General features: G+C 58.7%; 1 protein-coding gene across 4 annotated transcripts in view; it reads left to right on the forward strand.

Annotated features, from left to right (window-relative positions):
* Nucleotides 1-15,836, forward strand: part of SMPD3 (sphingomyelin phosphodiesterase 3) — an 83,636-nt gene that overhangs the window by 60,683 nt on the left and 7,117 nt on the right. For 3 of the 4 annotated variants that reach the window (XM_036109165.2, XM_078063711.1, XM_036109166.2), the window contains 3 exons: nt 8,554-10,077; nt 15,001-15,076; nt 15,207-15,362. In XM_036109165.2, the coding sequence (XP_035965058.1) occupies nt 8,767-10,077; nt 15,001-15,076; nt 15,207-15,362 (1,543 nt within the window). In that variant the 5' untranslated portion in view covers nt 8,554-8,766. The remainder of the gene's footprint in view (nt 1-8,553; nt 10,078-15,000; nt 15,077-15,206; nt 15,363-15,836) is intronic. The other variant, XM_078063713.1, reaches the window with a different exon arrangement.

Genomic DNA, 15,836 nt, shown 5'->3' on the forward strand with positions numbered 1-15,836 from the left:
GGACTTTGCGGGGACAGCAGCCTCCGCAGCAGAGCCCGAGAAAAGTGAGATCCCTCCTGGTCTCCATCCCCGGGGAGGGCAGGCACCACAGAGCTTGCCTGAGGCAGGTGACGTGACCTGCTGGGGAGTGCCAGGACCCCCTGCTCAGACGCGTGTGTGAGGACCAGCTCAGGCACAGACCTTAGCACGTGGGCAGGCTCAGAGCACTTGGGGCGGGAGGACTATGCCGGGCTAGCTGCTCGGTGGTGGGCCCGTGGCCTCCTGGTTTGGACCTTGCTTAAGGACGTCAAAGCCGCCTCTTTGGTAGTTCCGACTGCCTGCTCCAGTCCTGCCTGGGAGCTGCCCTCAGTGCCCAAAAGGAGGAGACACTGGAACAGAGTGATCTTAGATCCGATTTGCATCATGGAGGCAGCCCTCTCCCCAGTCTCCCCCTACCCTGGGCTCAGCGTCCATGAGAGCACAGGACTGGCAGGAGCCCTGTGGGCTTCAGCTTCCAGCGGACCCAGGCAAACAGATATGGCTGCAGGAGGGTTCTTGAGTGTAATACAGGGCACGTGGGAATGAGAGACGCCACCACTCAGGATGGCTCAGGTGGGGATTTAGGTTCCAGACGCCATCCAGCCTTCTCCTCAGTGGGCCCCTTTCTGGTCACCAGTGCATGATTCTGGAATGGCAGACGGGAGAGGGGAGGGTGGCCAGATCTTCAAACTCAGCCCCATCCTGTGATGGAGCCCATGGTCTCAGGGCGACTGTCCCCTGTCACCGCAGCACAAGGTCTTACGCCCAGGAGGACTGTCGTTTGAACTATTAAATTGATTCAAGCGCTCCTGGCACATATACCTCTAATGTGGCTTGAGGTTTGCTTTCCAGTCATGCAAGAATCTGCTTCATCTGGGCTTTCTGAGTTCTGACATGGAAATGCCGAGGCTGGCTGATTGAAGGAGCTCTACGGAGCTACTTGCAGCCTGTTCCTATTCTCAGAAACCACATGACACATTAATAGCTCCCATGGAAAGTGTCTCTTTGAAAATTTTATGGCCGCTTTGCCTGCATCTGGTTTCTGCAGAAGCCTATGACTTGGGCTCACAAGCAGCCCCCAGCAGACAGTCCTGCCCGGAGATGGAGGCCCCTGCCCCCCTGCACCATCCTCACCCCTTGTTTGGGAGAGCGGGGCACCCTCCTTGTCAAGCAACCAACCACACAAGGAGCAAACTTAGAGGGCTCCAGCTGTGTCTTGAGGGTCCTCTGCGGCAAGGAAATTAACAGTCATAATAGTGACAAAGATATTACTAGAGATGTGGCGGGTGCCCTGCTAAGTGTTGTGCATACCCTGAGCTTGTGTGTGTGTGTGTGTGTGTGTGTGAGAGAGAGAGAGAGTGAGAGAGAGAGAGAGAGAGAGAGAGACGGAGATTTGTATGCATAACAGATGAGCAAACTACAGCGCATTGAAGCAGCTTGTCCAATATCCAGCAGGAGGACCCGGACCTGGCACGTCTGACACCAAGTTTGTGCTAGCTCCTGAGGGATGCTCAAATCATGTGGGCACACACCTCAGGCACAGGGCCTTCAGGGACTCAGGAGAAAGGCCCCCTGTGCCCAGTGGGCAGGCCAGGGGTGAAGTTCGCCCAGGAGACAAACTGTTAAGAATGGAGTTTTAGAAAGATCGGGTCACTGGTATATATTAGATAGGATCCCTTTGGTGGCAAGTGACAGAAATGCAACTTTGACCAGAGCAAAGAAAAGGGTAATTTGCTAACTCACGAATGAGAAAGTCTGGGGGTTGTGCTGTCTTCAGGCACGGGGAAACTGGAGCTCAAAGTGCCACCAGGACTCTCTCCTTCCAGCCCTAAGGTCTGTTTTCCTCTGAATTAGATTCACTCTCAAGGAAGGCTCCAGAAGCTTCAGGCTCTTAATGCTTCCAGCTCGGAGAAAATGCAGGCCTCTTTCCTGAGGGGTCCAGTAAGAGCACCAGTGAGAGCTAGCTTGGGTCTTATGACCATTCACCTTGGGGTCAGGGGGCTGTGGTGTCAGTTGACCTAGTGTGGCTCACTGCTCTCCCCTTGGAGGAGGGGTGCAGCAGGCTAGGACTTGGGCCTGTGCTGGTGCCAGAGACTTCATCAGGCGCTCCCAGGCTGCTGGTGGGGGCCCGACGTGCAGAGAGCCAGGCACCTGATTAGAGGGACAGCTGGGGGGCATGCAGAGCAGGGAGGGTATGGGAGGGATGGCGGAGTTGGGGAGGGCCTCAGAGAGAAGGGGGCAGGTGCTCTGGATCTGGAAGGGTCAGTGGGCATTCACCTGGCATGCCTAGGTCACTGGGAGTTGCTGCTACTGCACATGTGTTCATGCCAGACCCCAGACCCCATTTCTGTGGCTTTCAGGGATTAGCCTGGGTTTGTCTGACCTGCATCACTTAGAAAGGCATCCTCTTCAGTCTTTCTTTTTGTCCTCCCAGTGATGAGTTGACTCCAAGTTTCAGCAGCTCAGAGCTCCCCGTTGCTATGCCAACCCCCGGGGCAGCAGGCATCCAGGCAGAAATGGGCCGGCCCAATCTCGGCGCCGCCGGTGGATGCGAGCACATTCCGGTAATTGGATTGGAGCAGTCCTTTCAGTCTTTCCTGCAGAAACCTGGGGTTTGGACCAGTGCCTGTTTAGACATGAGCCTGTGGACACAAAGAGGATGGGAGAAGGTCCCTCTGTTCCAGGATTCCCAGCCCTGCTGCTGGGATGAGAGAGGGCTCAGCAGACATGAGGACCAGAGGGAAGGGCTATGATGGAGGGACAGGTCCCATCCTGCCCCCAACGTGGGGCAACTCCCAACCCTCCTCAACTTCCCCAAAGTTCTCCAAAGCTCAGAGATCCCTCCAGATGGTTCAAGCTTCCTTGGGGCCAGCGCTTGCCTTGGCCAGCAGAACTAGGCTGGCTTGCTTGCTTTCCTACTGCAGGAGAAATTCAAATTCAAAGTCAGCATTCACCCAGAACCGTTTGTGATTCTCTGTGCAGCAAGTCTGGTGTAGCAGTGTGCCTGCCAGGTCCGTTTTTTCCCAGGGAGATGGGACATGGGATGGCTGTCCTGGGGCCAGGGTCACTTGGTATCCAGTAGTAGAGAGCCTGTCCATTGCAGCTTACCCAAGGAGGCTGCTGGGGACCTCCCCGCCATCTTCAACACCAAATAGGACAGGCCTGGACAGGCTCTATTCCTGCGACGCCCTCCCCAAGGGATAGCAGATCAGCCAGTCTCCCAGCCCTCAGGGAGGTGTATCGGGAGGAGGTTTGGCTTAGCTCAGGCCTTGGAGTCGTCCAAGTCTCCCCTTCCGGTGCTGTGGTGGCTGCAGGTCAGGTCCCCACAGATACCAGTAACCCACAGGAGCAACTCTGGTGTGGAGCTTCTCTCTGTCAACACCCCATACCTGCCCAGGAGTCACCGGCCTGTGACCTCCCAGGCCAGCCTGTGACCACCTCTTCCTCTCCCATCTGGACTTACGGTTGTCTGGCCCCCAAGCCTCCCGGGCAAGTTCCCCTCCTGGCCGGACCAGCCTGCGAACCGATCTGCTCCCTCTGTCTGTCATGGCTTTGTAGCCCAGGCTCCTTGTCACGGTCGGGCCCAGTCCAGTCCTCGCTGTAGGGGAAGGAACACGTTAGTGAAGGCCGGCACTTCCAGCCTGAATGGTATGGATGGGTCCCTGAGGATCTGAAGGTACTGCAGGTCAGTGAGGAGCCTAGAGGGCTGGTGGGTGGGCTCCGGCTGCCCCCAGCACCGTGCACAGAACCAGCTTGTCCCCTCTTTAAAATCCACCGAATCCACAGGTCAGGGTGTGAGCAGCCAGGACACACAGGAGTCAACCTCAGCTGAGGTGTGGTCAGGGAGATCCTACAAGGAAGAGGAGGGGAGGTAGGGAAGGATAAAGCCTCACAATTAGCCCTGGGAGGCTGGTATTGCTACCCCCATGTCAGAGATAACGAGATAGGCTCAGCGAGCCTGTCCCCGAGCCCAAGCTGAGCAGTGAGCAGTGCAGCTGGGAGTGAGGTGGCAAGCCTGAGGTTGACTCCCAGGACCCTTCCCTTGGGGCACTGGGTAGCCCCCCATACTCATCCTAGGGCTCAGGAGTGACCACGAGGACCTGAGGGTGTCTGGGACGCAAGCTCAGCTCTGGAGACCATGACCTTGGGGCAGGGGAGGAGGATCGGGCATCCTGAGCAACCAGGAAGCCCCACACCAGGACTTTCAATGGGGAGAAACCCAGGAGTGATTGTTACTTTAAAATAGGAAACTGAAAGCTCAATCCAGCGTACGGGCTTGAGTGACTACCACTCAGCACGTATGTCACCCTCATCAGAGATGCCCATGGTGGGCTTGGCTTGGTAAAGAAGCCAGCTCCGGGACAGGAAAGCGGAGAGCTGGGGCATGGAGGGGTGGGGGAAGGCATTCCTTGGTGGAGGCAGGGCCTGGGCCCCGCCACCCACTATGTCCTGCCCCGCGAGGGGTCGGAGGCGAGACGAAGGCCTAGGGGTGCAGACTGGGCGCCTGTGCTGCATCCCGCTCAGCCACCGCCTCCCCCCCGCCCCCCCCCCAGGACTCTAAGGCTCGCCGAGAAGTTCCCAGCGTCTGGTGTTCAGCTCCCACTCCCCTCTTTCATGGGGAAAGTGTAGATCAGACTAATTAATGTGTTGTTGTTTGTTTACCCTCCTTTCATTTCACTGAGACAAAATAATTAACCACAGAGCTTTAGAAACTGGTTCCATTGGTAGCAAACCCTTTTGTGTCAACTGTGTTAGCAGCCCCTGGGCACAGATGCAGGGCCTGCCTGCGGAGCGGGTGGGCGGCACCCAGAGGCCCCTTCTGCCCCGGGTGCTGAGGGGTGGCGAGCAGGGGAGGGGGCTGGGCGGGGGACCCAGGTAGCCATGAAGAGCTGGGAGGCTCAGAGCTGCCCCATGTCGGAGGAATGTGGTGGGCCCCCTGGGCTGCCAGCCGCCTCAAACCCACTGATGCCTGAATGGAGACCAAATACATTCCTGTGACCAGCCCAGGGGAGGAAGAAAGAACAAGGCCTGGCCGCTCACTGCTGCTGCAGGCGGGGCTGGGGGGAACTTGCCCAGAAGGGTTTCTGGGGCCCCAACATGAGTGAGGTGGACACAGGACAGCTGAAGAGGGGACCGGGCCCTACTAAGAGCTCTGTCCCAGCTGGTGGCAGATCCCCACCCTGCCCGGCCAGTGTTAGGGATGAGCCACAGGGGAGAACAGAAGGTTTGGGAATTTTCCTCAGGAGCCCTTGGATGAAGCGAGGCTGCATCCACCTCTGAGGTGCTAGGGGCCCTTCCGGGGTGGGGCTGGGGAAGGAAAGGGGGACAGGAGCACAGAGGGCCCTTAGACAGAAACTGGGAGACTGGACTTTCTCCTCCAAGACAACAGGACCGCCAAAGGGAGGATGTAATCAGACTGTTTAGGAGGCTCTTCTGACCTCCGTGCACACTGTGGCCTGAGACGGAAGACAGGGGGACAGTGACGGGGTGGGGTGGGCACTCAGGTGAAGATGGTGTTGGCCGGGCTGGTGACCTTGGGTCACAAAGAAGAGGAGGAAAGAGCTAAGAAGACCTGGGAGCGGGCCCCCCTCCATGCACTTGGGGGTGGCATCTGGGTGTCCCCAGAAGTCTGGCCTAGACCCCTACCCCCAGCACCTTGGTGCCCACTGCAGTGGCTGCTGGAGGCTTGGGAAACGCCATCCCAGCCTCCCCACCTGCAGGGACGGGACCTGCCTCCTCCTGTAGGTCCAGTTGGTGCAGGCGGCTCTGTGCCCTCTCCTGCCACTCTCACTCCAGCCAGGCTGCCGTGTGCATGCACGCTGGGCCGAAGGCAGCGAAACCCACCAGCTCAGAGGGGGGCAGCCAACTTCGGGTTACCCTCAAATAAAACTGCTGGGATTTTAAAGAAAGAATAAGTACCTCTGGCAGATGGCAGGCATGGGAGGACTGGACAGCCACAGCCCCTCTAAGTACTGAGTCATGAGCTCTGGGCCACAGAGGTGATAGAGCTCTGCTGGGGGGTTAAAAATCACGTGCACAGAGGGTCAGCAGGCCTGCAACAAACCCTCCAATTTCAGCCACTGTCATTATAAAATTGGTCTCAGGGCCTCAGTTCACAGGACCCCTGAATCAGCAGACCCCAAAGTAAAGGCCATGGAGGTAGGGCATCCCCCCACACAGAACTTGGCCTTCGGAGACCAGGACTCGGGCTGGGTTGGGAGAAGGTGGTGAAGGCCACTGTCTGGTCTGGGACTCCAGAGCAGGATGTCAGGAGTCTCCTCCCATCCTCTGAAATAGCTTCCCCACCCCCTGCCCCAGGGGGAAGGCTGGCCCTCTGCCCTCACCAACATCCTTGACGGTGAGCCTCATTGCCCGCACCTGAGTGAGAAGCCTTGCAGCTACAGCACCAGACAAAGCCACATGGTCCCCCTGCCCACAGGCGGATGGCATGCTTTTCCCAAATTAAACCAAGGTGCAGTGCAGAGCTGTCTGCAAAGGAACTGTTTCCCATGGCTCCTGGCCAGACAGCTGTGGTCTGAGTAGACACACCTGCTTCTCCAAACTGTAACCTTCCGGTGTTTCCTTCAAAGCGATTTCCCCTGAAGAAAGTAAAATCCTTGTGAAATGTATTCTCCAGAACCAGACACAGACACCAGCTAAAGTTCATCTTTAGACATTAAGCTCTGGTCTGGGACAAGCACCTCGTCCCCACTAAATCAGCCCTGGAGACGTGGCCATGGGAGTGCCCTTAGGTGACAGGTGCATCCGGGAAATCCCCCCCCCCCCCCGGCACCTCAGGCTTGGAGGCAGTGCAGATTGACCTCCATTCACCCACCTATTTCCTGAGCTCCTGCTGGTGTCGCCCCAGGACCCACCATGCCCTCGATGCAGCCCCTTCTTCCAGGAAGCTCCCAGTCTGCTGGGGAGGTGGCCATGTTCCATGAGCTTTTATGACCTAGAATTGCAGAGTGCAGGCCATGCACAATGGGGACAGGAGCCCCCAGTGGAGGTACCTACGCCAGCTGACAAAAGGCAGCAAAAAGGCCTCTCTGAGGAGGTGATTTCTGAGCTAGGTCTAGAAGAAAAGGGGTGAGCTAGGTGAGGGGCAGGGCACGGACAGGAAACGACATCCCACCGAGTGGGAACTGGGCACAAGGGAGATGGGGCTGCAGACACGGCAGACCTGGCTAGGAGACAAGACGCCTAAAAAGGGCCCCGAAAGGCTTCCGAGGGTTTGGGGTATCTGAGGGACAGTCAGACCAGACAGAATCCCTCGAGCCACTGAATGGAAGATGGCCTGATGGAGACGCAGCCAAGAAAGCGGGTGAAGCATGATGCAGTCGTGGACCAGCCCAGGGGCTCCAGGAGTGGGGCGGATGCGATGTGGGGACTGGGGGAGGCAGAACCCGGATGGCACCCAGGTCCTGGCTGCAGTGACCAGGGAGGCAGGAGGAAGAAAGGCGGTGGGGCCAGGATGGATGGAACATGGGCACAGACCCCCATGGCACCAGGGCAGAGGCTAGACTGGGTCGGGGAGACGGTGATCAGGAAGTGAACCCCCCAACAGTTCAGGTAATGAAGACTTGAGATGATGCTTATACCAGCTTCACCACAGAATGATCTCCCATGGGTCCCTGAAGGCTGGGCCAACACTCCAGACTCTTGTCTTTATTGATTCTACATTCAGCGCAGTAACTGCAGCTAGGGGCCTCTGCTACGCAGGGCCCTAAGGCCTGGTCTGAGGCTCACGCCTCTGGGGGGGTGGGGGGACTCATTCCTCCAGCTGTGGGCCTCAGCTGGGCCCCGGGGCTGCATCACAGGCTTAGGGGAGAAGCTTGGGCCAGATCCTCACGGCCCCAGGATGCTTCTCCAAAAGTCACGGGGACCAACATTCCGGAAGTTGGTAAGGCCCGGGCAGTGCCAGGATCCTGGCTGGTCAGGGATTTCTGGTGGGAGTCAGCTGGGGTGGGAGTGCAAGGGTGGGCTGATGCTGCAGGATCAGCACAGTGAGAGCCCGGTTGTGGGTAGGGCGCCTGTAAGGGGTCCTCCTGCCAGCACACTGCCCTGCACCCTAGGACTCTTTGACCCCGTTTCTCTGCTGTTTGCTCCCTCTCTGTTCTGACCTGAAGGACACTCAGTGACCAGCGGGTATGTTTGAGGCTCCTCTGCATCAGGGTCACCCCTTGCCCGTTCCAGGCACACCCCTGGCTCCTGATGAGCTGTTGGCTACTCCAGGCCAGTGTCAGGCCCAGGCATCTTCCAGGATCCCCAGCCTGCCTCCCAAATGCACACAAAGCTAGGACCCTCCAAAATCCGGGGTCTGTTTTTGAGCAGTTAGGTTACAGGATCAAGATGGACAGCTAGACGTGGTCACGTCACCAAGCTGTTTACTTCAAGAAAACCAAACACACAGAGGCAAACAGAATACTCCTGCTTCTGATGGAGGAAGCAGGAACAGGGTGAGGGAGAGAGTGGCCTCACATCCAACCAGCTCCCCTAAGGATGAGTAAAGCCCCCTTATCTTCTGTCTTACAGGTTCCCCTGCAGGCCCCAGTGGCCCAGTATGGCCCCCTGAGGTGAACCATGACTGGCTGGCCAACACTCACCACTGACCGCCCGGAGACGCAGCTCACCAGGAGGTGACCCCTCCTGCACCTGCTCCCCCCCCCGCCCACCCCCCGCAGGAAAGTGCCCGGGCTGCCACGGACACCATGTAGTAGGGCCGGCCGCGGCGCCCAGTGAGCTGCGATGGTTTTGTACACGGCCCCCTTTCCCAATAGCTGTCTGTCCGCCCTGCACGCCGTGTCCTGGGCTCTCCTCTTCCCGTGCTACTGGCTGGCGGACCGGCTCGTGGCCTCCTTCATCCCCACCACCTACGAGAAGCGCCAGCGGGCGGACGACCCGTGCTACCTCCAGCTGCTCTGCACCGTGCTCTTCACGCCCGTCTACCTGGCCCTCCTGGTTGCCTCGCTGCCCTTCGCCTTTGTCGGGTTCCTCCTCTGGTCCCCACTGCAGTCCGCCCGCCGACCCTACATCTACTCCCGGCTGGAGGACAAGGGCCCGGCCGGTGGGGCGGCCCTGCTCAGTGAATGGAAGGGTACGGGTCCTGGCAAAAGCTTCTGCTTTGCCACTGCCAACCTCTGCCTCCTCCCTGACTCGCTGGCCAGGCTCAACAATGTTTTCAACACGCAAGCGCGGGCCAAAGAGATCGGGCAGAGAATCCGCAACGGCGCCAGTCGGCCCCAGATCAAAATCTACATTGATTCGCCCACCAACACCTCCATCAGCGCGGCCAGCTTCAGCAGCCTGGTGTCACCGCAGGGCAGCGATGGCGTGGCCCGGGCCGTCCCTGGGAGCATTAAGAGGACGGCCTCTGTGGAATACAAGGGTGACGAGGCTGCCAACGGCCCGGCCTCCGGGGAGCCGGCCGAGGGCGGTAGCCTGGAGGACGCCTGCATCGTGCGCATCGGAGGCGGAGGCGAGGAGGGGGGCCGGCCCCCCGAAGCCGATGACGCCGCCACTGGGGGCCAAGCCAGGAATGGGGCTGGCGGAGCCCCACAGGGCCAGACGCCCAACCACAGTCAACGGGACGGGGACTCGGGGAGCCTGGGCAGCCCCTCGGCCTCCAGGGAGTCCCTGGTGAAGGTGCGGGCCGCGGCAGACAGCGGCGGCAGCGGGGAGCCGGGCGCCACCAACAGCAAGCTCCCCTACAAGGCCTCCGGGGTGAAGAAGGCGGCCGCGCGCAAGAGGCGGCACCCGGATGAGGCCTTTGACCACGAGGTGTCCGCTTTCTTCCCCGCCAACCTGGACTTCCTGTGTCTGCAGGAGGTGTTTGACAAGCGGGCAGCCGCCAAGTTGAAAGACCAGCTGCACGGCTACTTTGAGTACATTCTGTACGACGTCGGGGTCTACGGCTGCCAAGGCTGCTGCAGCTTCAAGTGTCTCAACAGCGGCCTCTTCTTTGCCAGCCGCTACCCCATCATGGACGTGGCCTATCACTGTTACCCCAACGGGCGGCGCTCCGACGGCCTGGCCTCCAAAGGAGCGCTGTTTCTCAAGGTAGGAGGCCATGGCCCTGCCCTGGGGCACAGGTCAGCCTGTGGTAGAGCCATGGGGCGGGGGTGGGAGTGGGGCTGCAGCCAGGAGGTCCTTCCACTCTGGGAGGACTGGGGGTAGGCGAGGCCTTTCATGGAGCTGAACCGGTGGGCACCCAGCTCAGGGACAAGGGCCAAGGGTCCAGGCTCAGACAGGCCTGGCCGGGTGCTCTCGGGCAAGTTCCTCAGATCTCTGAGCCATTATCTCCTCATTTGTAAAGTGGGGGCAGCCTGGTGCCCACTCATAGGGCGGGAGTGAGCTTGAGGCCTGGGGGGTCCTTGCGGTGCCGGCGGTGAGGGTGGCAGTGATAAAGGGAGGAGGAGGAGGCAGGGGGCCCCTGTCCACGAAGGGGCCAACGCCCGCTCGCTTAGGCCCGCAGCCTCACTGGCCAGATGCGCCCTCCCTCCCGGCGGTCACGCAGCTGCCGTGCCAGGCACTCTGCCCACCAGCCCAAGGCTTCGCTCCCGTAGCCACTAATTAAAGGGAATCATAATTATTTCTGCTAATTTGGATGCAATTGCAGGAGTTTTTAGACCGTGGTAATTTGGTCATTACCCGTTATCTTCGACTGAGCCTGACAACGCACCGAGTGTTGACTTTTTGTTCCCTACGCAAAAGCCACTCTCAGCATTTCCAGAGTTTGGGGAAGCAACGTTTGGCCAGTTGACGCAGGACCCAGACCCCAGTCCAGAGTGCTCAGTGGTTCCTGTGTGGCTTTGCAGGCCCAGAGTTGGGAATCCTTGACTCTCCTCTCACAGTCTGAGATGCTGAAACTGAGTGAACTCCTCTTACCTCCCCATTTTGGCATATGGTTCATCAATGTTCTGTTCCTCGGATATATTTTTGTCTCAGCAGCTGGAGTGACTTTCTGGGGGAAGGAGGGGATGTGTTGTCAAGCTCAGGAGGAGAGTGTACCCTCTCCCTCCCACCCACTCTACCACAGATGGTTCAGAGGCTGGGGACCCCCTTGGCCCTGCCCCCAGCCCACACCCTCATCTCCCTCCTTGGTCTGGCACCCCAACCACCATGCCCACCAGGGTCACAACAGTCTCTACGGTCTCTCTACTGCGGACATTCTTCTCACCTCTCTGGCCATTCCTTCCAGGCCCCTGGTCCCCTGCCCAGCCTTTAACTGCTGATGCTCCCTCTGCTCCTTAGCCTAAAACTGCTCTGCAGATGTGCTTAATCTGGTCCACACCAACAAGCTTCCTATGTTGGCCAACATTTTTTTTTTTAAAGATTTTATTTGTTTGACAGAGAGAGACACAGCGAGAGAGGAAACACAAGCAGGGGGAGTGCGAGAGGGAGAAGCAGGCTTCCCGCCGAGCAGGGAGCCCGATGCGGGGCTCAATCCCAGGACCCTGGGATCATGACCTGAGCCGAAGGCAGACGGTTAACGACTGAGCCACCCAGGCGCCCCTGTGTCGGCCAACATTTAAAAATCAAGATATTCCACATAAAATCCTGTCTGCAACTTCCCTCCCACCTCGTAGATCTGACAGCACCTGGCAGGCCTCCTGCCTCCTGCCTCCTGCCCAGCTCTCAGCCCTACCTGAGGGTTGGCAGCCCCCACAGCAGGGCGACCCAACCCCACATGGGTAGGCCTCTTCATTTCCACGTGGTCACCATGCCAGCCCCACGCACCCACCTGGGGAAGTCGCTGCCCAGACTCCACGTGCACACCTGCTTGAGGGCTCTCGAGTTTGTCCCAGCTCCCATCTCTTCCCCCGGGCCCCCAGCTCTGTGTCTGGCTGCCTCCTGGACACAGTCCCCTTTCACTGATCATCTGCCCATCTCCATCAGCCAGTTTCCACCATGCCCACCTTGACTCCTCCCTGTGCCCTGAGCCTCTGCATCCAGGCTCCTCATTTCACTTTCCAAATACGTCTGGGTCCACCCCGCCCAGCCCCAGCTGCACTATCATGGCCCAGGCCGCCATTCCTCCGCATCTGCCTGTGTTTGGGGCTGTCCTTCCCCTCCCAACCCCATCCCTTCCCCCCCCAGGTCTGACTCCTGTTGCCCTCTTCCTGCTGCCTCAGGGAGGGGCCCAGCTGAAGGTGAGCCCACCTGCCCTGGGCTCTGCTCCGGCACCCCACTCGCCCGGGGGGCCTCCATACCCGGCCCCCCTTGTCCTGGCCCCACCCTGGCTTGGCCACACTCCCTCTGTGGAGCTTCCACAGCACAGCCAGCACAAGCCAGCTTTCCCTCTGTGGGACCCTCAGCCCTGGTCCCCAGCCATCTTGCTGTCTGTCTCTCCAGTCAGACAGAAATGAGAATGGGCCATTTGAGCCCCATGCACAGCAGACCCAGTTCATCTGTTGGTGAGAGCGGGCCTGTTTCTCCTGCCTGGAGGAGTGAAATAAATGAGGATTTGGGAGACAGGCCAGGGGTCAGGCCCTTGGCTGCAGGTGGAGGTCGGTGCTCCCTTCATCTGCATCCCTCCTCCCCCTGTGACACATCTATGCCTGAGGAAAAGGCGCTTTCCTGCTACTGTGCACCCTGAGGAGGAAGGGACTGGAATCGCTCCTGCTCACGTCGCGGAGAGCCTGATTTTGGGCCCCTTCTCTGTGGACAGGCTCTGCCCACCAGGACTAAGAGGCACAGCCTCTCGGTGTGATTGTTTGTTTTTGCAAGAGAAACACAAACCTCTGCCACTCCCGAGGACTCGAGCCAGAGCAGAATCAATCAGTCCAAGCACGTAGGGAAGCGGATCCTGGCAGCTCACGGGGCTCACGGGGCTGCAGCACTGACAGAGAGCAGGGAAGTCACGGGAGGGGCCAAGTTGCGCCCAGGGACAGGCAGCGGGGGGCCTTGCTGCTGTGTCTTCCCTCCCTCCCGGGCTGTTCTCCTGGGTGGGGGGAGGGCTGAGTGGTACCTCCACTGTCCCTGCCCCAGTATTAGCACAGGCAGGTAACACCAAGTGCCCAGTGAGTGAGGGGCTGACACACTAAGACCATCGAATGGGTGAAAAGCCTGCCAAGTCACCAGAAATTGAGAAAGCAGCAGAGAGTAGGGTGAGAAGTTGGGCTTGCAGCAGCAAATATCTGATGTGAACCGGCCTCAGCCAACAGAGCCTCATGACCCCAAGCCAATTCTAGTATAAGCTGTATAACCCTCCGACCTGTTGTAAGGCTCTAGCAAGGCAGTGTCCATGAAACGCTAAGCACTAGTGCTCAGTTTATTATTATTCAGGGGGAACAGACGCACTGCCCCAGGAATACAAGGGGCAAGGGCGCCACCGTGTGGCCTTTGGGGGCACTGTGATTTTAAAACCGTGTTGTGTTTTTGCAACAGAGCACATCAATGGTATGTGATTTCCCGAGACATTGCAGGGATGGCGGTACTGAAAGGCCGAGGTTTGGATCTGGATTGTGGGCAAGAAGTGAATGGTGAACATGGGACTTTATAAGCAGCCCCAAACCAGGCTGTACTGCCCATTTTCAAGTCACCAGATGTTCATCTCTCTGGGCGCTGGGAAAGGAGATATGTACATCCATCCAGACTGGGAAAGGAGATGAAGAGCTATAGAAAGCTAAGAACGCTTAATGATGTGAAGACCCAGATGGAGAATAATGCCTACCTGACTTTGGCAGCAACAAGAAAGAGGGAAGCCTCCCAAGGCTGTCAGAGGAGGGCCCGTGATGTGGCAGCGGTGGCGAGTCCAGGCCACTCTTAGCTGGGGGATGGGCAGGGTCATGTTCAGCAGATATATGTCCCCCAGCCACGAACTGGCCTCTACAGTCACCTTCCCTGGATGGTTCCCAGGGTCCAGGATCTCATAGAAAACCCATTCTGGAGCAGATTAAAGAAGTTCAGGGAAGACTGCTCAGGTTCAGGTGGGAGGAAAGCCCAGCGAGAAAAGAGACCTCTGGGGAAAGGCATCCACAGATGATCCAAAGGAGCATGCCTGGCAGGGGAGGGGCAATGTCCCCCTCTGGCCTCCAGCAGCTGGGCCGTGGCCAGAGGGCCTGGGAGAGCGGCCGGCTGGGCAGCATCACTTACCTCCACGACCACAGCCCCGACAATGGCTCAGGCCTGCAGCACGGTCACCACGGACGGCTGTTTCGGGTTGTCTGTGATGTGACACCAGCCTGTGGAGAGAGCCCACCAGGATCTTCTGCACTTGGGCAGGGAGTCTCAGAGGAGCCCCCAGACCCATTCCACCCCCTGGGGACTCTTAGTGAGCAGGAGGCAAAGACTGAGGTCTGGGGGGAGTGCAGCATGAAGGCCTGCAGAGGCTGCTGTGGAGGAAGGAGGACTGGGCTCTGGACAGAGGCCAGGGGGCACCTGAGGTCAGCCCATGACACAGGTGCCATGGAGACACAGGCCACAGCTGTCATCCCAGATTAGGGAACCAACAGGAACCACTGCCAAAAAGCAGATGAAGTGGCTTCTCCTGAAGCCACAGGGGCAGAGGCTGGGGAGACAGGGTCATTTCCGTGCTGGGAAGGGTGTCAGGCTCTGTGGCTCGGCTGCTCCCAGAGGGGAGTCTGACTTCGACTTCGGAGGGACGGGCTGCAGGGTGGGATCAGGTCTAGGCTGTGACTAAGGGAAGGGGGAAAGAGCCATCACGGGAGTGGACAAGGAACTGAGGGGCTAGCACATGAGGGTCATCCACGTGGACACTCCGGGCACCAGGACAGGGAAGAAATGAGCGGGGATTTCTGCATTTTTCCTCCTATAAAGCCTTGCATGAATTGCTAGTGGCGCTTACCATGCCAGAGATTGGTATTTCTTGATACATCTGCCTCCCACACTGGACCAGAAGCTCCTAGAAGCATGACATGTGCTATTCCTACCTGAGCCCAAGTCGAGCCAGGAGCTGACAGATGGGCTTGTACTCAGAGCAATGATGACTTCATCAATACCTCACCTCCTCCCCAACAGGTGCAGGTGGGAAGCACACCTCAGGACCAAAGAACTGTTGGGTACATCTCCTGCACGCACCTGCATGCCCTGCCAGGTAGGGTCTGGTGGCCCGGGCCTTCCAGGGGGTGGGCAGTCCTCCCCGCCGCAGGCTGGGGCCGGCGCCGGGGCCTGACTGGGGTCTGACTGCAGCTCTGCCATCTGATCTCTCTGGTTCTGCCCCACAGAGGACAGTGCCATCCGGTGTGAGCAGCTGGACCTGCTTCAGGACTGGCTGGCTGATTTCCGAAAATCTACCTCCTCGTCCAGCACAGCCAACCCCGAGGAGCTGGTGGCATTTGATGTCATCTGCGGAGATTTTAACTTTGACAACTGCTCCTCGGGTGAGGCGGTGGTCCTGCCCAGTCGGGTTGGCTGCTGGGGCGGGCATGGGCTCCAGGCATGGCTGGAAAGGCTTGGGTTCTGCAGCTTGAAGAACTTCCTGCTCCTCGTGAGCATGTGGGTGAGATATTAGCAAGACTAGGATTTCTCTGCCCCCTAGAAATCCTAAAATGAGAAGAGCCCACGCTCTGCCTAGAAAGCTCAGAGGCCTCCTTACTGGAGACAAAGAGATGCCCTAAAAATGAACCTCTGACAAAGAAGCCTCGGGGCCTCTGACACTCAGACTATGCGCGAGTCAGCTAACACTACCCACCAAGTCCTCAGTCATCTCTTGCTTTGCACCAGGCACAATTCTAACGCTGTTTCATTTAAATCTCAGAACAATCCTGAGAGTGAGCATGGTGCTAATCTGCAGGGGTGAAGAGGAAGCAGAAACCCAGACAGGCCCAGTCACTAGTCCAAGGTCACAGAGCCAG

Source organism: Halichoerus grypus, chromosome 15 (genome assembly GCF_964656455.1).
Source record: "Halichoerus grypus chromosome 15, mHalGry1.hap1.1, whole genome shotgun sequence".
NCBI lineage: Eukaryota > Metazoa > Chordata > Mammalia > Carnivora > Phocidae > Halichoerus > Halichoerus grypus.